Raw genomic sequence first — 22,990 nt, 5'->3', positions numbered from 1 at the left:
TTCTTGGCATAATTACTCACAGGCTGTCCAGTGCCAGCAAGAAGAATGTACCAGTATTCTGCTGGAACATGGTGCCGACCCAAATCTTGTGGATGTCAAGGGCTACACGGCCCTCCACTATGCTGCCTTTGGTCCGAATATCTCCATCGCAGCAAAGCTGCTTTCGTACAATGCTAACATAGAAGCAAGAGACAAGGTATGGCTCAACTAACTTCCTTTTTAAATACAAGCGGTTGTGGGTTTTGACGTACATGTGTTTTATTTATAATACTATGTATACTGAGTACTATGCATCAGGCCCTGTTACATGGGAAAGCACATCAGAGGCTAGAAAAGGTGGTGCCCACAGAAAGGGCAGAGCTTGGTTTCCCAGCCACTCTTGACCCCAGAAGGAAAAACTTCCCCTTAGGAGGGAAGGCTCAGCCTCCACCCATTCACTGGGTCAGCACTGAACATTTAGGAGACGGATGAAGAAATCTGCATTTCAGGCTGCTCTTAAAGAATCAGTCTGGTCCCCCTTGAGCCCTTAGGATTGTTTGGTCTGCAGTCAGAGGCCAGCCCTTCTAGGTGGGGCCTGGGTTCCCTGTGTGCTGTCCTCCCCTGAGTTCTTCACGTACCCAGGTCACCGACTTTGCCTCCTGAAGCATTTAGGAGTTAACAGTTCCTCTTGGACAGTTTCTTCTGATAGAAATTTGAAGATTGTAATGCCTGACTATATTAATTTGTAGTCTAGTTCATATTTTACAATAATCTCTCAAGAATGGGACGTTAAAACTTATACCTTGCTGTTTGTTTTTTTGTTCGTTTGCTTGCTTGCTTGTTTGGGGGCATATGGAAGTTCCTGGGCCAGGGATGGAATCTGAGCTGCAGCTGTGACCTAGGTCATAGCTGCGGCAAAGCTGGCTCCCTAACTCACTGCGCTAAGCTGGGGATCGAACCCTCCCAGTCTCAGAGAAAGCACCCGATCCTTAACCCTCTGGGCCACAGCAGGAGCTCCATCAACTGCTTTGAAGAACTCTCTTTCTTTACCTATACATGTAAAGAATCAATTCCAATTGGAATATCTAGCAACCTTAGGAGGTTAATCATGGCAGTCGTTGGATAGGTTAGGCATACTGCAGACAGCATTAGATCATTCTCCTCAGCATTGTTCCTTAAAAATGCAATTGTCTTAAGGGCTATATTATTATCTTGGAGTATTGTTTAGAGTCCTGATAGAGCAAGAAAATAACTACACTTATGGTCTACCTGAAAAATACTGTGAGAGAAGCAAAACGCTCAGAACCAGTAACTATTGGAAGTGAGTTTTGGAGACTGAGACTTTGCAGTTAACCTTTCAAGGAGGTAGAGGAGGAGCGTTTTAAAGAGAAGGAGCACTGAGAAGGAAGGGGGTCCTTTTTATGGACTTTCTGTAATATCCACTTAAGTTCAGAGACTCTTTTCTATGTTTTAAATTCCATTTATAAAAGTACACTATAAATTGTACACTATAAATTTTGTACACTATAAATTGTTTTTGCTGTTTTACAGGATGACCTGACTCCGCTTTTACTTGCTGTCAGTGAAAACCAACAGCAAATGGTGGAATTTTTATTACAGAAAGAAGCCAACATACATGCAGTTGACAAGATGAAAAGGTATAGTAGTTCATTCTGAAGGAAGAAAGTGTGGTGCTGTTCTAGAGTGGTAACGGAAAGATGAAATCAATAGGTATAACTTATCCTCAACACGTCATCAGTTAGGGAAACAAAGCAATTATTCTGACTGGGTAGCATGAAAATCACTAGATCGCAGGATATTTGTTTTCCTGTATCATATCCACTACGGTCACTTTCGACCTGATTTTTTGGGGTCATATGATCTTACAAGAGCTGAGGGATTTCATATTAGTCTTATAAAGTTTGGACTCTAAGTTTTAATTTACACAGTATTAAATTTCTGATTGCATTTTTAATACTATTTTAACCTCTACTTTGTATATATTTTTCCTTAAAAGATGCATATGAAACATAAAGGAGTTGGTTTTGACTTTTTCAATTTTTTTGGCCACACCTGCGGCATGCAGAAGTTCTGATCCAGGCATCAGATCCTCACCACAGCTATAACCAGAGCCATAGCAGTGACAGTGCCCGATTCTTAAGCTGCCAAGACGCAAGGGAACTCCTGAATTTGTCATTGGAATGAATCTTTGCTTTACATTGCTTTCTTTGAGGAATAGTGGTGATATTATGTTATACTATCTGCCCGTTAATCCCTACTACCAGATATTATGGACTCATCACTTTTATCCTTTTTTAGTTCTAGTATAATTTGGTGTTTTTATTTTTTTATTTTTAATTGATAAGTTAAAGGAGGAATGATAGCTTTGATTGAATAAGCATTTCCTTTAAGGAAAACAAGTCATAGGTGGGTGATTCAGGGGGAAGAGATGGGCTTTAGATTCAGACTGGGTTTAAGTCCTAACCTTCCTACTTGTTAGGTGTATGACCTTGGGAGCTGTACTTCCTGTCAAGGAACATGTTTCCTGATAGGCAAAGAGAGGATGGTAATATATCCTTCAGGCATGGATGTTGATAAGAAAGATTCTATGTCCTGTTTTTAATTTAGTGCCCAACACATTCTTAGCAGCATCATTAACAGTGACCACGATTGCTTTCATTGGCATTATTATTATCGTTACTATTGTTATTATTACTCTTACTCTTACTATTGTTTTAAGCCTGCAGATAGCTTTTCCTTAGCCTGACCTCTAGCTGACTTTGAAGCAAAATGTTTGAGTAAGGAAGAAATGGGAAAATCTTCCTTTAAATACTTACTCACTTCAGATAAGTGACCTCAGCATAATTTATTGTCCATCAGTGACTTTAAAGTAGCCACTTCTCTCACATGCTATTCCAGCAGGGCAGAAGACTTCTTTTTTGGCCCTTCATTCTAGCTTTGGATGTAATTTACAAAGGTGAACACTTGGGCATGTAAATGGTCAATTCTACATGGATGGGCAAGATATTAACTTGATAAAACATATCAAAAGAGCTGCTTAATTCAGTTAACTAGAGTTCTGAAGCTTGAAGCTCTCTCTCTGTATTTTAGAACAGCCCTCATACTTGCTGTAAATTTTGCATCATCAAGTGTAGTCAGGCTGCTTCTTGAGCAAGGCGTTGATATCTCTCCTCAAGATTGCTATGGACGGAATGCAGAAGACTATGCTGTTATCAAGGGTCATCAAATGTAAGTGTTTACATTAAAGTACCATTTATATCCCTGAACTTAGGTGACAAATCATTACCAGTTCCCTGTTATGTGACAGGTGAGAATTCATAGTTTGATGCAGGTGGCTTGGGAATGCCTTGGAGATACTCCACGTCATCAGCTGGACACCAGGCCAAAGGCCAGCCTAGTTTGATGTGGCCTGGGCACAGGATTCTTGATTCCAGCGCTCTTAAGGCCTTGATCTTTAGGATGCTGACATTGTCTATTTCATTCCAAGTGTAACCCCTATGCATGGAGCACAAAGAGTGTCACATCTCTGATTTTTTGAACTGGCTTTTTGGGTCTGAAGTGTTTAGTTTAAGCAGAAAATCCTATTTTTTGTTGTTGTTCCCTCGGGGACTTCCTTTTCTACTCTCCCACTTGACTTTTCCAAGAACCTAAGTGAGGTCAAAGAGACAGTCCTCCTCCACAGTCATTAGGAGGGAAAAAGTGATGTTCCGATCATTCCATTGTTTCCACTGATTCCATTACTGCAGCATTGCTACGAAAACTGGCCTTCACAGGGTCTCCTTGGCAGCTGAATCTCTGGAGTCTAGGTGTTGTTCTGTAAAGACCTGACTTAAAATCATTTTAAAGGAAAAGAAAAAAGAAACCAGTCCTGCAGTCAGGTCATGATGGATCTCTTCTCCCAGGATGCCCTTGTTGATCCAGGTTCCTCTAGCTTCATGGTGCCCCACCCTTAGGCTGAAAAGCGACACCGTTTTCAGTTCTCCCACAGAGGCTTGTGGCTCAGTCTCTGTTCCATAGCATCGGCACCCAGTCTGGCAGCTGGGCCTCCTAGCTTTAACCAAGCACACCCTGCACCCCACTGCCCAAGCCTTATGTGGAGTGCACATCGTAGCCCAGATCTTCACAAGGAGTTATCCGTGGAGGCTTTTGGTTGTCTTTTCTCCCAGCAGATGTTAGTGGGGACCATTTTAGGCTGTCAGATTCCAGTGATACTGCAGGGAGAGATCAGACTTTCCTTTCTCCTTTGGTACCAGACCTGAACCTTAAGGCTGCATTCTATCCTATGGAGCAGTCTTCTTAGGTTGTGGAAGGTCCCATGTCATCCTTCCCAGACTAGTAGGTGCCAGCTGGCCTGAGAGTCCATAGGTAAGCTCGGCCCCTCCAGTCATGTTTCCCACTGTCCTCAAAATCTTCCAGATGCTTTCCATAGGTGTCAGCCTTCAGCATACTTTCATATTCTCATTCCTAAGGACGCCATTCACCAGAAATCCCTGAGTCTCTAGTAGGTTAGTTGGCATTAGCAGAGGGAAGCCCTGGCCATGACTCATCAGTGCCCAGCCTACAAGTAGGGTTATGTCTTCCATGTAAATTGGAGATGACCATGGAGCTGAAGCATCACTCTAGTGCAGACCTGCTGGTTCAGAGTTTGAGTAGATAGAGAAGGAAACCGTAGTGGTCCAAGCCAGGTCCTGACTTCTATTAGGTTTCTGCTCTTGGTGCGATTAGCTACAATAATGGGGGACCAGGATGTTCTCTAATTTAATGAGGCCATATATTTATAGATAAATTCACTTACAAATGATCTCATAGCTGAGATCCCTAAATGGCAAACCACAAAGAGAGAACAGCTAATCACCATAATTAGAAACATTTTTTTTCCCTGAAACCTGCAATGTTGGACTATTATACCTATGGAAAAACACACATTGGGTTTTCTTTGGGGTTCCAATATACCTCTAGTGATAAAGTTCAAGAAGGAATGATTCTATTCTTTCGGTCTCTCTATGACGTTTTTGAGGATCTATTATCTCCTCAAATCCTCCCAATGCCCTTGTGAATCGAGGCAGTGAGACTCCAGTGTCATAGAAGAAGACGTTGAGCTGAAGAGATGCAACTTTTCCAGGAAAAAATAACAGTTAGTTACAGAGCTAGGATTTCTCAGCTGCAGATACTTTCCATGTATCAAGCTTTCCCTAGTTAATTTATTGCACTTTCCTGCCCTCAATTCAATGACTACTTCACCGTGCTTTATTTTACTCTGTAATTAGATGCTAAGTAAAATACTTGTAAAACATACAAATTTGAAGTATATGGGACAGCTGAAGTTTTCACATTAGCTCTGATATTGTCAGACATCGAAGAATTTAATATATATGGTAACTGGTTTTTACATGAATATTACATAGTAATATTATTTACCATATTCTTTTATACATAGAATGCACGACCTGATTTTGAAATATAAAGGAGAAAAGGAACTTAAAACACCTTCTCGAGACAGTATACTAGGTAAGACAGCTGATAGTGAATTACTTTTAGTGATCTTACCATAGAGAAATTAAGAGTGAGGATATTTTGATAATGAAAGAGCAGTGAAAAGAACCTTGTGTAAATTGCTTCCGTTTTGGTTTTTTATGTTTTTAGTTAATTAAATTTTTAATACTATAGCATTCAAAATTCTTTAAAAAATCAATTTATGTAATGTAATATCAGAGACAGTGTTGAAAAGAAACGAATGCATTGAATGCATTTAGCTATGGACCTTAAATCCTGTAAATAACAAAAAATTTTTTTTCTTTGATGGTTCCTTTAAAGCCAACCCTGAAGCACATGGAAGTTCCCAGGCTAGGGGTCTAATGAGAGCTGGAGCTTCTGGCCCACACCACAGCCACAACAATACCGGATCTGAGCAGCATCTGTGACCTATGCTGCAGCTTGGGGCAACCTCTGATCCATAACCCGCTGAGCAAGTCTAGGGAGGGAACTCCCATCCTCACAGAGACAACCCTGGGTGCTTAGCCTGCTGAGTCACAGGGGAAACTCTTTTTTTTTTTTTTTTTTTTTTTTTTTTTAATGGCTATATCTGGCCCAGGGATTGAAACAAAGCTGGAGCTGCAGAAATGCCAGACTCTTTAACCCAGTGTGCCAGGCCTCGAGTTGAGTCTGCACCTCTGCAGTGACCCGAGCTGCTGCTAGATCAAAAAGAATTCTACGTTAGTGTGTTGCATTTGCTGTATAATCACATCATAACAAGTCGGTCTTGTTATAAAAATGGCCCTTTACTTTTTACAACACACGGATTGCGTTTCATAGATGAGTACTAGTCATCGCATGGTGATTCGTCTCCGCACAAAAGTTACCTTCTTGGACTTCCCGTGCGGCTCACAGCAAAAAAAAGTTACCTTCTTTAAAGCTGGGAACTTAGCAGTTGATTCCTGGTGCTATAAACAAATGACAAAAAGACAAGAACTGCAGAACTGAGCTGGTGCTCAGCATACCAGTAAGAGATTATTTTTGAAAGCTACCTGCCAATAGTACAGAAGTCTGAAAAGCAATGCCTGGCCAAGAAGCGCTGGTTTTCTTCATGGGAAAATTCATACTCTAGAATGTGTTATTCATCATCAGGATTCTCTCTCTTTTTAAAAAATTCTGGTTAAAATATGGTTGTTGTTTGAGTCACGTTATGTTCTGACATCACTGTTTCATCAACCCCTTTATAACTTTATTCAAATAGATCGCACAGCAGAGGGACCTCCAAGGCAGACATCAGGAGAAACGGAGTCAAAGCAAGGTATTCGGTGAAAGGACCTGACTGTAATTCGGTATAACACATTCATCCAAATCATACCAATTTCATGTAAATAATGGAATTGTTTCAGCGGTTCTCCAAACCGCACCAGGGTCAGTCATTCACTACAACTCCCAGGATTCAGACATAGCGAAAGGAAGGAGGGAGGAAAGAAACACATGAAGTGGGTGATTGTGGAAGTAACGAGGAAATTGGGGAGAACGCCTTGCAAGGGGCTTCAGTGTATTTGCACTGAAACCCAATCAGATCATCTTGCTTATCCCAGGTGATGAATTCCACACACCAGCTCTGATGAGAAATGAATTGGACATTCAACTGAAGTGCCATCCCTAATGGGTACTTCCTAAATTCGAGAGCAAATTGAAGATGATGATAAACGCTTGCAGTATAATGGGGTCTATGATGCCGCGGTATTGCATGAAAGAGAGGCTCTCACTTTATCCCCTTGGGATCATGATCCGTTCCTCTGATTGGAAACGACTTTTCTCCTCATCAGCCAGCATGTTCACATTGCTGTGTGTGCACTTCGCTAGTGCAAAATCATTGGAAACATAACATTCCTTCCTTTTGAAATCTTAACTGCGTGTTTTGTTAAACCTACATGCCTCTTGCTTATTCGGGGTCTATAATGAATGCATACTTCTCTCGGGTTCCTGTCCCTGTCCTAACTCCCCCCACCCAAGAGAGAACACCAAAACCTAACACACTCATTGCCAGAGCCAAGCAGCCGAACTCCACTTGGTACTGACTCTGCATAAATGAATACCTAGCTTTCATATTTACAGCTAATTGATACACGTCCATTTTGCCTTTTAGCTTCTCCTGAAAAATATCCTCACTCGAAGGTAATGCTTTTAGACTTTTAGCTTGAAATAAGAACTACAGATTTTATCGTGTGTATGTTATTTTTTAATCAACTCTAATCCAAACCCATTCAGCCTCCAGTTGGAGTGACCAATGTTCGTAAAATAAAAGTTGGAACAAAGGATTTGCCAACGTCCAGATCAGGTAAATTTTGCGATACAAATGTAACTCTGAAAAGTAGAGCACTAAAATAGTTGAAATGCTCACAGTCTTCTTACTCATGATTCTGTTACTATTTTTTTTTTTAATTTAATGGGAGGAATTGACATAAATAAGGTAGATGTTACTGTTGGTATCTAAGCTTTGAAAGGTATTTCCAAGCATAAGAAACATAGATTTTGTTGTCCATTTATTTATGAAGTGTTTGGTTCCTGTTATTAAATAGAGACAAACAGCAGCATGCCATTATGTGGAATGCAGGTCGAAGTGGATTCTCTCTCTCTCTCTTTTTTTTTTTTTTTTTTTTTTTCAACGTTTTTATTGTAGTTGACTTACAGTGTTCTGTCAAGTACAGCAAAAGGACCCAGCCATGCACACATAGGCATTCTCCTTCACATACCATCGTCTGTCATGTTCTGTGACACATGATTGCATGTAGTTCCCTGTGCTGTCCAGGCGGACCCCATGGCCTATCCATTCTAAAGGCAGTCATGTGCATGTACGAACCCAAACTCCCAGTCCCTCCCACTCCCTCACCCTCAACACGGGAAGATGTGTAACAGGAAAACTGCAAAATAAATAGGAATAACTTCAAGCCATTCCTGTAGATAATTCCCCTTCTCAGTTGCTACCATTCGTAAAATATTAAGCAGAGCCTTGTTCTCCAAGGACCCAGGATTTATGCATTTATTCATTAACAGTGATTGATTCTGTGCATGGCCCTGATCATTTCACTCTTTTGTTTTTGGTTTTTTTGTTTTCTTTGGTTTTTTTGTTTTGTTTTGTTTGTTGTTTTTTTTTTTTTGAGGGCCGTACCCACGGCCTATGGAGGTTCCCAGGCTAGGGGTCTAATGAGAGCTGGAGCTTCTGGCCCACACCACAGCCACAACAATACCGGATCTGAGCAGCATCTGTGACCTATGCTGCAGCTTGGGGCAACCTCTGATCCATAACCCGCTGAGCAAGTCTAAGGAGGGAACTCCCATCCTCACAGAGACAACCCTGGGTGCTTAGCCTGCTGAGTCACAGGGGAAACTCTTTTTTTTTTTTTTTTTTTTTTAATGGCTATATCTGGCCCAGGGATTGAAACAAAGCTGGAGCTGCAGAAATGCCAGACTCTTTAACCCAGTGTGCCAGGCCTCGAGTTGAGTCTGCACCTCTGCAGTGACCCGAGCTGCTGCTAGATCAAAAAGAATTCTACGTTAGTGTGTTGCATTTGCTGTATAATCACATCATAACAAGTCGGTCTTGTTATAAAAATGGCCCTTTACTTTTTACAACACACGGATTGCGTTTCATAGATGAGTACTAGTCATCGCATGGTGATTCGTCTCCGCACAAAAGTTACCTTCTTGGACTTCCCGTGCGGCTCACAGCAAAAAAAAGTTACCTTCTTTAAAGCTGGGAACTTAGCAGTTGATTCCTGGTGCTATAAACAAATGACAAAAAGACAAGAACTGCAGAACTGAGCTGGTGCTCAGCATACCAGTAAGAGATTATTTTTGAAAGCTACCTGCCAATAGTACAGAAGTCTGAAAAGCAATGCCTGGCCAAGAAGCGCTGGTTTTCTTCATGGGAAAATTCATACTCTAGAATGTGTTATTCATCATCAGGATTCTCTCTCTTTTTAAAAAATTCTGGTTAAAATATGGTTGTTGTTTGAGTCACGTTATGTTCTGACATCACTGTTTCATCAACCCCTTTATAACTTTATTCAAATAGATCGCACAGCAGAGGGACCTCCAAGGCAGACATCAGGAGAAACGGAGTCAAAGCAAGGTATTCGGTGAAAGGACCTGACTGTAATTCGGTATAACACATTCATCCAAATCATACCAATTTCATGTAAATAATGGAATTGTTTCAGCGGTTCTCCAAACCGCACCAGGGTCAGTCATTCACTACAACTCCCAGGTTTCAGACATAGCGAAAGGAAGGAGGGAGGAAAGAAACACATGAAGTGGGTGATTGTGGAAGTAACGAGGAAATTGGGGAGAACGCCTTGCAAGGGGCTTCAGTGTATTTGCACTGAAACCCAATCAGATCATTGCTGCTCCATAGAATCCTGGAAGCAGGAGGGGTGCTAGCCCTGGGGTCAATCACAGCCACCCCTCATCCCTATCAGGCATCAAAGGTACAGGTGGTATTGGCATTTGTTATGCATGTGAGGTTAATTTGAATATGGAGGCATTGGTCGTTGTTGTTGTTTTTAAGGTAGCTGATATTTTGTTAAGATCCTTTTCAACATTGGCATGAGATACCAAACCCAACAGATTTTGGAAACAGAAGAAATGAATCGGATTCATTCCCTAAATGATAAATTGGTATTATATCAGTAAATACTACGCTGATTTTAAAATGCAAAACATCACTGATATCTAATACGGCTGTTGCATTTGAATTTATTGTGTCCTTTTTGATAATCATATTTCAATATTGAATATTGTCTCTACATTATTCCTCAGATGTGCCTCAGAGACCTCCTTGGGCGAGTGGATTAGGCAACTCTAAGATGGCTAAACAAGAGGATCCAAGAAATAGAGGTATAGAAGTGGCCCACACGGGTATGGAAAATTGAATATTTCTATGCGGTATTACTCTGCAAGTATATATCCCAGGTGATGAATTCCACACACTCTCTCTGATGAGAAATGAATTGGACATTCAACTGAAGTGCCATCCCTAATGGGTACTTCCTAAATTCGAGAGCAAATTGAAGATAATGATATACGCTTGCAGTACAATGGGGGTCCATGCTGCCGCGGTATTGCATGAAAGAGAGGCTCTCACTTTATCCCCTTGGGATCATGATCCGTTCCTCTGATTGGAAACGACTTTTCTCCTCATCAGCCAGCATGTTCACATTGCTGTGTGTGCACTTCGCTAGTGCAAAATCATTGGAAACATAACATTCCTTCCTTTTGAAATCTTAACTGCGTGTTTTGTTAAACCTACATGCCTCTTGCTTATTCGGGATCTATAATGAAAGCATACTATTTTTTTTTTAATTTAATGGGAGAATTTGAGGTAAATAAGGTAGATGTTACTTTTGGTATCTAAGCTTTGAAAGGTATTTCCAAGCATAAGAAACATAGATTTCGTTGTCCATTTATTTATGCAGTGTTTGGTTCCTGTTATTAAATAGAGACAAACAGCAGCATGCCATTATGTGGAATGCTGGTTGAATTGGTTTCTGTCTTTTTTTTTTTTTTAACATTTTTATTGTAGTTGACTTACAGTGTTCTGTCAAGTACAGCAAAATGTCCCAGCCATACATATTCTCTCCCCCGATCATTTACGTGCGAAGTATTTCTGGAAACATCTGGAAACAGCAGCCTTTTTGCTTATTAAAGCCTTCAGACTCATATCCCTCCATTTATTTGTGTGCCCTTCAAATGCATCCTTCCCATGACACTTAGAGTGATCTGTCTCTGGGGCATGTAGGACCGTGAACCACTCTAGAAAGCAAATGAATATCCATGCATCTTACAATGACGTAAAAGATATTCATATTCGGACTTTTGCCTGACTCTCTATCTCCAGCCTTTTCTGGCTGTCCTTTGCTCCTGTCATCTGAACAGCTGTTGAGGCCCTCCTCACCTCTTCCTGTAGTGTAGACAAATGTTTACCTGACTGCATGCTTTTCTTCCTGCCTCAGAACAGCCTTGCCTGCCCTCTCTGTTTCCTGCCCTCTGTTCCTTTGAATCTGACTGACCTCACTGCTGACTGACCTCAGGCTTTATTGCTAGAAAGTTATCTCTGACACCTTTTATCTATATTCTTCTTCTTCTTTTTATGCCCACTATTGAGCATAGACAGTTATTGACAGTTATAGACAGTTATAGACAGTTATTGAGTAAAAGACTTTATACAAAGATGATGTTTAAAAGCAGGTCCTGGATATCCCACTATAGCACAGTGGGTTAACAATCTGACTGCAGCTGCTCAGGTCTTTTGGGCAGTGTGTGTTCAGCCCTTGGCCATCCAGTGAGTTAAAGGATCTGGGCTTGCGGGATAGGTAGAGCTGCGCTATGGCTCAGATTTGATCCCTGGCTCAGAAACTTCCAAATACTGTGGGTGCAGCCAAAAAACCAAACCAAACAAAAACAACCACCAAAAAGAACTTGTCCTCCACAGTCTAGAAGATAAGAGACATGTAAAAAATGATTTCCAGTTCAGGTGGAGAAATTGACTACAAAAAATCGATAAAACACTAAGGTAGCTCCAGGGGAAAAGATACCTATTTATCTGGGGAAAGATAGCCATAATTAAGGAGGACTTCACAAAGCAGGCTGAGTCTGAAAACATGAAGAGAAATTTGTCAGAGCAGTAGAGGAACACGTTTCAGCATAAGGAACCGAGAAAAGCATAGACATAACAATTTTTGGAAACCAAGAATAATTTTGCAGTTGAAGTTTTGTGTGTTGTTAAAAAGGTGCACTTATCTCTGCTGTACAGAAATTGACAGCATATTAAATCAACTATGCTAGAAAAAAATAAAAATCTTTAAACCATGATTTCAGTTGAAACACAAAACAGTGCAATTATGATGCAAACAGAGGATGTTGTGACTTTGTCTGCTTCTCTTTGTTTTTTGTTTGGTTGGTTGGTTTTTGCTTCTTAGGGTCGAACCCACAGCACAAGGATGTCACCATGCTAGGGGTCAAATCAGAACTACTACAGCCGCCTGTGCCACAGCCACAGCTATGTGGGTTCTGAGCCATGTCTGCAAACTAGAGCATAGCTCACTGAGCGAAGACAGGAATCAAACCCGCATCTTCAGGGATACTAGGTGGATGCGTTTCCGCTGAAACTAGTATTGAATCGTGTCCTGTATTTTTACTTTTCATTTTGTTCCTCAATATTTGGTGGATGAATTTGTGAATGAATGTTTGGGGTGTTTGTCTAGTACTGCATGAATATGTTACTGTGCTGTTCAAGTCAGAGGCAAAAGATCTCTATGAAAGCATAAAGAGTTATTATATGCTTTCAGCCAAAGGGCAGTGATAATTCCCACTCACTGTGTTTTTCTGTTGACTTGGCTTCTCGCCTGTGCCTTCACCCAAGGTCGGTTGATCACTGGCCTCCGAGAATGCTGACGTAACCTCAGGACTTGCTGCCCTGCATTTCCCCCTCCTGGAACCTTGGTGTTCACGGTAACCACCATTATTAGGTACTTTTTTAGAAAATTAGGTCTTGTCATGTTTGCCCCTCGCTTACAGTCCAGCTGCTGCTTTTCTTTGCTGTGTGGTTAAAGGCCACAATCAATCCTCTGGCTTCCTCTTGTACCCATTTTAGACCCTTCTTTCCACGGGAACTTTAGAATCAGCTTGTCTCTTTCTTTAAGAAAAATCTGCGAGTCTTCTGCAAATGAGTTCTGGATCATGTTGCATCTACCGATTTCTTTGGGGGAGAACTGACTTCTTAACAATAGTGAGTTTTCAAGCCTTGGAGAAAGACAATTTCTCCATTCCTGCAGATCTTCCTTGAATTTCTCCATAATATTTTGGAGTTTTCAGTGTATCGATGTCTCCAACTTTTATGTGGTCACCTGTATTTCTTCTTTTCCAGGGCAGTTGTAACTAGTATATTTTAAATTTTAATTTCTGAGGGTTTACTCTGATGATAGAAATACGGTTGGATGTGGTATATTGATTCTGTGTCTTCCAACCTTACCAAGCTCATTTAGTAGGTCTTGTGGAGTTTTGGTAGATTCTCTCAGATTTTCAGTGTGACCAAAGGTTGGGAAGCGTCTTCATTCTTAAGCTACTCTCTTTCTAAAGACAGTTCATCTTCAAGACTTGCAGCCAGCCAGCACCTTCTCTGTCCAGCTAACCAGCCCATGAAGTTGTGCTATGAGTGTAGCCACAGACAGCACAGAAATTTCTGGAAATGTCTGTGTTTTGGGAGAACTTCACCAAAGCAAGCAGCCTGACCCACAAGGTGGAGTTCGCTAACTCCTATTAGGAAACCATGCTGCCTGCTGATTCGCAGCCAGTTTCACTTCTTCATTGCCCCTCCGATGCCTTCTGTTGCTTGACTTTGACCATGGCACTGGCTGGAACCTCTGGTATTGTGCTGAAGAGGAGCAGAAGAAGCTGTTCCTGTCTTAGTCCCTGTATTCTGGGAGGAGCATTCCATTTCTCCTCATTAGATACAGTGTTGGCTGCGGGTTTAATCATAGGTCTCCGTCATCTCAGAGAAGTTCCCTTGTATTCCTGGTATGCTGGCAGGTTTTCTCAGGACGATGTGGAGTTGTGTCAAGTGCATCTTTTTACCTACCGACAGGATCGTATGGTGTTTCTTTTTAGTTTGTTAATATGGGGATTGACCTAAGTTGATTTGGAAAGAGCGAAACAGCCCTGTGTTCTGCATTCTTGGGATAGACCCCATTTGGACAGATTATCCCTTGAAGGTATTTTTGGCTTTAATTGGCTGATGTCCTGTTTAGAATTTTTACCCCCGTTTTCATGACATAGCTTTCTTGGAATACCGTTTACTGGTTCTGGCTTGAGGATAATGCTAATTTCACAGAATGAGTGGAGCACTGTGAGGCATCTTCCTTGTTTGAGGAGAATTTGTGTGGAATTGGTATTATTTCTCCCAAAAACACTTGGTAGATTTCACCAGCGTAGCCATCTGGGCCTAGAATTTTCCTTTGTGGGAAGGTCTTTCCCTGGGGCTCTCGTTCCTTTTTCAGATAGAGGGCTATTTGGCTTACTTGTTCTTTCTGCATTGCGCTTTGGTAATTCTTCTCTTTCAAGGAACTTACCCATCTCATCTGAGTTGTCCAATTTGTTGCCCTAAGGTTTATGATATTACTCTGTCATCCTGTTCATATGGGTAGACACTGTAGCAAGATCACATTACTCCTTTTGGAAACTGGTAATTTGTCCTTTCTCTCGTTGTTTCCCTACCAGCTTGGCTAGAGGTCTATCCCTCGTAGGGATCCCCTGGAAACATTTGGTTTCACTGAGTTTTCCACATTGTGTTATTTGTCTTCTTTCTCATTGAGTTTTGCCTTTGATGTTTCTTTTTTCCTTTCTTGTGATTTCTTGGAGTTTAATGTGCTCTTTTGCTGGTTTCTTATGGAGCAAGCCAAGGTCACTGATTTGAGACCTTTCTTCTTTTCTGAACCAGACATTCAATGCTATAAATTTCCCTGGATGTAAGCAGCATCCCATCGATCGTGGGATAACGTGTTTTCACTTTCAGTTCCACTCAAAATGCGTTCTAATTCCTCTTCTCATTGCTCCTTTGCCTCAAGGGTTATTTAGATTCCAAATATTTGAGTGTTTTCCAGAGGTATTGTCATTCTTCATTTCCAGTTTCATTGCTTTGTCATCAGGGAACACACTCGGTATGACTTAGATCTTTTTGGCTTGCTCCTTTTATTAAGCTGTATTTTATGACCCAGAATATAGTCTCTTCTGGTAAGTGTTCTCTGGCTACTCGAGAAGAATATTGGTGTTCAGGTCTATCATATCCCTGCTGCTTTGCAGCCTGTCAACTTTATTGAGGGAGGGCTAGTGCCATCTCAGAATATAATTGTGTATTTGTTTCTCTGTGCAGTTCTCTCAATTTTTACTTCATGGGTTTTATGAAAATTCAGTTATTTATTTTTTTAATTCATTTGTTTTTGGCCCTGCTGGTGGCATATGGGAGTTCCCAGGCCAGGGATCAAACCCACACATCCACAGCAACCAAAGTCACTACAGTGAGAACAGGGGATCCTTAACCCACTGCACCACTGGGGAACTCCCTCTTCTCATGTTCTGACCTGTGCTGTCTGCTTTGGTTCCACCAGACTCTCAGTGTCATCACGTCAACTCAGGGAGCCTGGTGGCCTCCAGGTCAGTTCCTTCTGCCTGTGTTGGGGCCTGGACATTCTCTCAAGGCAGTGAGCTGGGGTGTTCTTCAGGCTAACCTCGTGTGTTTTCAGGGAACATTGTCCTTCCTTGCCTGAAGCCCTTGGTCTGGAAGAGCATTTGTTATGTATTCTGTTTGTGTTCCTTTTGCTTGTTTCAGGTAGGAAGGGAATCTTGCACATGTTCCTCTGTCTTGGCGAGGAGCAGATGGCAGGAGGACATGGGCACAGGCTGTGCACTGTTTACAGTGTTCCTCTTCCTTCTTTGCTCCGTGCTTCTGGCTCAGCCTTCATTTCTCAGTGTGGTCATCTCCTCCTTGGGGAATCTTCCCTGGACCCAGTCTACATCCAGTTACGTTATTGATCATGGACCTCTCTTGTCTTATAGTACCTCTCTGAGTTTTTCTTTGTTTGTCTCTCTCTTCTACTAGACTCGAAGCTGAACAAGAGCCAGGGGTCTTGTGTGTTTTATCTGCAGAGCTTATTCGCATGCTTCCACATTATAGATATCCAATATGTATTGTCTCATGTTATGGATGAGTGAATGTACCAAGCACCCCACCCTTTATCCACAAGAATTGCTCATGTGTTTTGTTTGTTTTTCTTTTCTCCTGAATGCAGGTTCTCTTAGCTTAGGTGCAGTTCTTGCATACGAAAGATCGCTAGAACTTAAAAACAACCGATGTGAACACCTTAAAGCAAAAGTTAAAAACATGGAAAGTACGATCAGTGGCCTACGAAAGGAGCTATCAGAAACAAAAGAAGTGAAGTCCCAGTTAGAGCATCAAATGGCAGAGTGGCAAGGAGAGCTCTGCAGCTTGAGGTACTGAGCATCTTGGTTTTACCATTTAACTGTTTTCATGATGCAGTTATAGAAGAGATGTTTTATAAGTGCTATCTTACCTTCTAGGATTTTAGAGGGGAAAATCTTCATTAGTATTGTGGACTGTGATTTCCTGAAGATAAATCAGCAAGTTCTTAACAGTGAAAACGTCTGATAATTTAATGCATATAATTGCACATAATCATTTTCATGACTGTACCTACCTCCACTTTATGAAAACCTTGTTGCTTGTTTATCAGATTGAATTTTGGTTTTTGTTTCATTTTTCTGTGTTGTATTTAATGATACAAGGAACACCTTTTCTATGAATTTATGTCTTCATTTTTAATTATTTACTTTGAAAAAATTCTTTTTTTCTTCTGTCTTTTGACCTTTTACAGCCACACCCGTGGCATATGGAGGGTCCCAGGCTAGGGGTCTACTGGGATCTGTTTCTGCCGGCCTTGAGCCATGCCAGAGCCAGAGCCATGCCAGATCCCAGCTGCATCTGCGACCTACACCAAAGCTCATGGCAATGCCGGATCCTTAACCCACTGAGCGAGGCCAGTGATCAAACCCACAACCACATGATTCCCAGTGGGATTCATTTCCACTGCGCCATGACAGGGTCTCCTGAAAAAATTCTTTAATCTCATATTTTTTGGATTAATTAAAAGAACTGTAAAAAAAAGTCTTGAATCCATTGTACTCTTGTCATTTTTTTGTTTTTGTTTTTTCTTTTTCTGGTTGCACTCTTGGCATATGGATGTTCTGGGGCCAGACACCAAACTGACAATGACATGGAGACAAGCCCAGTCCTTAACCCCTGTGCCACAGTGGGAACTCATTGGTCCATATTTCTGAATTGTTCTCAGAGAAGATTATATTATGTTAGGTTTCCACCCACAGGCTTATGAAATGACCATTTTTCTCAAGACAGAAGCTTTTAAAATACTTTGCAGGTTTCTTCTTAACATCTGTGTGGATGTGGATAGAAGAAAAGTAAAATGGAAAGTGAGTATTAGTCAACATATTTCTCACACAAAGATGAAATTACTTCTGTGGTCTATGCTGAAAGCACATATTTGTCTTTATTGTTTAATTAATATGGATCATATCTTGCTTAGAAGAGCGTTTAAAATGATTCATTAAATAGATTATTTTTAACATGGTAAGTTGAAAGTGTCTCAAAAGAAAAAAAATCATAAAAAGCACAGGGCAGAGAGTTCCTGCTGTGGCACAGCGGGATCACGATCTGGCATTGTTTCTGTGGCAGTGAGATTTTGATCCCTGGCCTGGCCTGGTGAGGTAAAGACCTGGCATTGCCCCAGCTGTGATGTATGGTATGGGGCCAGGAACTTCCACATGCTACAAGTGTGGCCCAAAAAGAAAAACAAATAATACGGCCATAGATATTAGACTCCTTAGCTTAGTTTGATTGTAGTAATCCCCAGATAGATGTTCTCTATAAGATGTCTACAGATGATATCGTGCACTATAGATGTGGGGACTTGTAGATGCAAAAGACATCTACAGATGTTATCTTGTGCTATAAATCATTTGGGGGTACACGGAATAGTTCAGGAAGCTGCACGGACATTTCTAGTGAACTTATAAACTTGTTTCTAAACAACAGCTTCTTTTAGTTAGTAACTGCATTCTCTCTTCTAATGGAGAGTCATTATGACTGTGTGGGAACAAAGGGTAGTTTTCACCTCTAATTTTCCTGAATAATTTTAAATTTCAACTTCCGGCACTATTCACTGGTTACTACTGATTAAAACTTACTTAGTAGCAAAGTGTTTTTCTTTGATTGCTTTTTTGTTTCTTCTTAGTGTCTACCCATGGCATAAGGAGGTTCCCAAGACTGGGGGTCGAAATAGATCACTAGCCCCTGGCCATCACCACAGCCACAGCAATGCCAGATCCGAGCTGCATGTTTGACCTACACCAGAGCTCATGGCAGTGTGGGATCCTTAACCCACCAAGCAAGGCCAGCTATCGAACCTGCATCCTCATGGATACTAGTCAGATTCATTTCTGCAGAGCCATGGCAGAAACTCACTCACTGCTATCTTTTAAGTATTACTATCTCTGTGAAGAAACCAAAGTGACAAATTAACACTAGAAGACCCACCTGCTGTGTAGCACATGGAACTGTATCCACTCACTTGTGATAGAACATTTTGGAAGAGAATAGGAGAAAAAGAGTGTATATACATGTATGTCTGGGTCACTTTGCTATAAGGAGAAATAGAACATTCTCAATTAACTATAATAAAAAATTTAAAAATTAAAACCATGAGACCTAGAAGTGAAAAATAATTGGAGAACAGAGACAGACATATCATTGGGATATTACACAGTGTGTGAAGAGCCAGATCATCGAATGAACTTTTTCTTTCTAACAAGACAGATTTTAAGGTAAGCATATTTATCCACAGATTATCCTTAAAACAAGAAGAAGAACAAAGAAAAAAGGCAGATATGTTATCTGAAGAAATTAGAGAGCAGTTAAGAAGAGAAGAAGAGCAATGTAGTAAAGAAACTGAATTGAAACAGCAACTTGAACTCACTGTCGAAGGACTACAAGGGGAATTGAAGGCTGTGAGAGACAGGCTGAACCAGGTAAATTAATCCTTGGTGAAATGTTCATATTTCTGACACCATTTCACCAGTATTATTTCTCATATCCCTTTGATTTAATATGTATCATGTAGGTCTGAAACAAATAAAATGTCATCTCCTCCTAATTATGAACCCTGCCATTTATAGCTGAATTATTCACTTGCACTTCTTGGCTTCTAAGAGCCCTGTATATATTTTATGAATGGAGGGATGCTAGGTAAATTGAGCTTCTTCATGAAAGTAATGATTGGCATTTTGGGTCCATTCAACAAAGTAATATTCTAAGGTGGTACAACCACTATGGAGAACAGTACAGAGGGACCTTAGAAAACTATACATAGAACAATCATATGACCCAGCAATCCCACTCATGGGCATAGATCTACTTTTTCCTTTGCTTTTCTTTTTTTTCCTTTCTTGGCCACCCAGCAGCATATGGAATTCCCAGGCAACTCCAAGCCGCATTTTTCGGAGACCAAACCAGACCAGACCAAAGCCATGCAGTGATGCCGCTGATCCCATTGAGTCACAGTGGGAACTCCAGCAAAATAATGTTCTTACTTCAAATCCATGGCTTCATTTTGGCTTTTTGTTTGTTTGTTTGGCTCTGTTTGGCCCAGAGCATGCAGAAGTTTCTGGGTCAGGGATTGAACCCGCACAGCAGCAGTGACCTGAGCCACAACAGTGACAACCCTGGATCTTTAACTGGCTCAGCCATCAGGGAATTCCAATTTTGAGTTTTTTATGTGAAAATACAGGCTAAATTAAAATACAGTGCTTTAAATCTATGATGGAGTGAACGGCATGTAAAGCAATTTTCTTTCGCCACACCTTACCTGCCTGTATTTTTGCTCTGTGATTAATTTCGCTATCATTTAATTTAAAATTTGAATGGTTCATGTGGGATAACTATCTTTGTGCTTAAAGAATGTCACTTCCTTTCAACATTTTCTTCCTTCAATTTCTGCCCTTAAGCTTTTGACTCCTTTTAAAAGGTATGAGACCAAAAACCTAAAGAAATGTGTCCACAGGTTGTAGAAGCCAAAATGTGTGTGTATGCACTTCCATATGTATATATTTTAAAAACCAGCACTGTGTATCCCAGAAGCTGTACAGCATTTTAAGAGCTTATATAAGTATATTTGTGGGGGCAGGTGGCATTTCTGGCCCTTTGGGTAAAGTAACATTTTTTGTAATTTTGGTGGCTTCCCCCACAGCACATGAAAGTTTCTGGGCCAGGGATTGAGTTTGCACTGCAACTGCGGCAGCACCAAATTCTTGAACTCACCGCCCCTGGCTGGGGATCAAACCTGTACCTCCACAGTGACTTGAGCTGCTGCAGTCTGATTCGTAACCCACTGAGACATAGCGGGAACTCCTAAAGTAACCCTTTTAATTCAGATCCATTGTCTGCAGCAGTCATGTCATGACATTTACGACAGCCTCATCCAAGGAGAGGCCTTTAATGTTTTCCATAGGAATTGATGAACTCTCCATAACTGCAAAGCTACTAGTAGTCATAATAGATATTCTTGGTTTCGCCAGTGATTTTACTTCCTTGATAGATTAACCGGGACATCATCCCTTCCACCGATGGCAGGGAGGAAGCGGAGGGCCAGTTCAGAGACCCTGTGTTGGATGTCATCCTTCTCCTTGTGAGAAACTTACCACTTTGCTCCATGTGGTATCCTGTTTCAGTGCAAGGAACTTTTGAGAATAGTGATAGATATGCCGCAGTATATGCTTAGTTACAATGTATTTATGGAGAAGTATCTTATTTTTAGTAAAAGAGTTCAATCGAATGTCCCACCTATTTCCCACTGATTAATATTCTAACATTAATAAGAGGAAATAAAAGTTATTGCAGCAGCAAATACTCTCATGATTTTCTAAGAAGAGCTCTATGCGTTTGACCTGATTTACCATTAGTGTATTCACCAAGAGTGAAACCTCAAGCTTATTTTGGGTTTCTATGTATCATACTCCAGAAGTACTTGTGGTTTCGTGTAAGCGGATTCATAGTAGAAACAGAAGACCTTGCTTATGTTTTTAATCTCTTCATCCTAGAAATGTCCTAGAGAGGGAATCGATTAGTACAGTGGCTAGCTTTGTCAGTTATCAGTAGATGTAATTCTTGCAACTGACTGTAAAACATGTTAGGAAGTTTAAATATTTATGAACTCTTCTCTGGAAGAAAACATTTTAGGAAATTCGGTCTGTTCAAAGTATGTACAGAGAAAAGGCTCTTCCTGTAGGGTGGCTGGACACATTAGACATCAGAAGCCATGCTTAAGTGGAGTTAGATTCATTCCTTTTTTATTAGATGCCTTCTGGGCTTCTTGTAATTTGGAGAAAACCCTTTCTAATCCTGAGCATTTTAAAAATTCTCTTGTGGTTTCCTTTTTCCTTTCATGGAGTGATTGTCTTCCATTCAATTTTTGAACTTCAGGGGATTCCTGCTTGTGGAAAGTCTGAGAGATGTATCCAACCTTTATTTCTGTCCAGTTGGATTGCCACTCACTGCAGTCATCTCATTGAATAAACACATAGACTAGTGTTTCATTTCAGAGGAAAGCATGGGTCAGTTTATTGAGTACAGGCTAAAAATCTCCTTTGCTTTTACTTAGGTTTCTGATAGTCACGAAAAAGCAACAAATCTGTCGCATGAAAATCTCATGATGCAGGATGAAATTGCCATGTTAAAAGGAGAAATAGACACAATAAAAAATGAGAACCAGGAAAAGGAAAAGAAATATTTAGATAACATTGAAATTGTAAAACAAAAGAATGATGAACTTCAAAAGACAATAAAACTTAATGAGGAAAAATTGACACAGACATACAGTGGACAGCTTCATGATCTGACAGCTGAGAATACAAGGCTGAAGTCTAAACTGAAGAAGGAAGAACAAAAGAAAGAAAGCCTGGAAACAGATGTTGCATTATATTGTTCCAAGCTGACTACTGTCATGCATGACCATCAGCAAAGTCAGACATCAAAAAGAGACCTGGAACTCACCTTTCAGAGAGCAAGAGATGAGTGGCTATGTTTACAGGACAAAATGAATTTGGAGATGTCTAACCTGAAAGATCATAATGAGCTACTTTTGCAGCAACAGAGTGACACTGAAAGTAAATTCAACAGCATAGACATTGAGCTGCATCACACAAGAGATGCTCTCAGAGAAAAGTCTTTGGTATTAGAACAGGTACAGAGAGAACTGAGCCAAGCACAGTGTCAGAAGAAGGAAAGTGAAGACCTGTGTCGACGTGAACAAGGCAAAGTGAAGGAATACATGGGCAAGCAGGAGCGCTTGGAGGAGAGATTAGCCCAACTAGAGAGTGAAAACCTGTTTCTGCGACAACAGCTGGATGACGCGCAAAACAAAATCGAGAGCAAAGAGAAGATGGTAATGGATAGCCAAGAACGGTTTCAGGATATCCTGAAGACCTTTCAAGACCAAAAGGAAAAGGAAACTCTGATGCTGCAGGAAAGCCTTAAGAAGTCAACCAATGAGCTTCATCTTCTCAAGGAGAGGCTGTCTCGGGCTGAAAATGTGAAAACACAGAGAGCCGTAAGTATCCAGAAAGAGAAGGGATTCTCAGACTTGCTGAAGGGAAGTTCAGAGTAACATTTATGGTGACCACAACGGAATCTAGTTGAATGTCAAAACTGATATCTATATGTCTGTATATCTATATAGATATGTATATGCTATCAATCAGCTTAAAAGCCTACCTTGTAATCAGCAAACAAAAATTAGACCTGAGAGGTGCTGGGCTTTGGGTAAAGACATTGTGTCACCTATGCAGTTGTAAGAGATGATGTTATAAATTGTTC

The 22,990-nt window shown here is 40.8% G+C and overlaps 1 protein-coding gene across 1 annotated transcript in view; it reads left to right on the top strand.

Annotated features, from left to right (window-relative positions):
* Positions 1 to 22,990, top strand: part of LOC100628139 (uncharacterized) — a 217,790-nt gene that overhangs the window by 5,314 nt on the left and 189,486 nt on the right. The window contains exons 3-14 of the mRNA XM_085003024.1: positions 23 to 196; positions 1,531 to 1,637; positions 3,091 to 3,228; positions 5,438 to 5,508; positions 6,734 to 6,790; positions 7,625 to 7,653; positions 7,747 to 7,816; positions 9,554 to 9,610; positions 10,297 to 10,374; positions 16,320 to 16,521; positions 18,966 to 19,149; positions 21,777 to 22,724. Coding sequence (XP_084859150.1) covers positions 23 to 196; positions 1,531 to 1,637; positions 3,091 to 3,228; positions 5,438 to 5,508; positions 6,734 to 6,790; positions 7,625 to 7,653; positions 7,747 to 7,816; positions 9,554 to 9,610; positions 10,297 to 10,374; positions 16,320 to 16,521; positions 18,966 to 19,149; positions 21,777 to 22,724 — 2,115 coding nt within the window. The remainder of the gene's footprint in view (positions 1 to 22; positions 197 to 1,530; positions 1,638 to 3,090; positions 3,229 to 5,437; positions 5,509 to 6,733; positions 6,791 to 7,624; positions 7,654 to 7,746; positions 7,817 to 9,553; positions 9,611 to 10,296; positions 10,375 to 16,319; positions 16,522 to 18,965; positions 19,150 to 21,776; positions 22,725 to 22,990) is intronic.

This window comes from Sus scrofa, chromosome 17, assembly GCF_054392235.1.
Source record: "Sus scrofa isolate SSC_HxYL_T2T_F1_AM1 chromosome 17, Sscrofa_HxYL_maternal_Yorkshire_Landrace_v2.0, whole genome shotgun sequence".
In the NCBI taxonomy this organism is placed as follows: domain Eukaryota; kingdom Metazoa; phylum Chordata; class Mammalia; order Artiodactyla; family Suidae; genus Sus; species Sus scrofa.
This window is presented reverse-complemented; position numbering and strand designations above follow the sequence as displayed.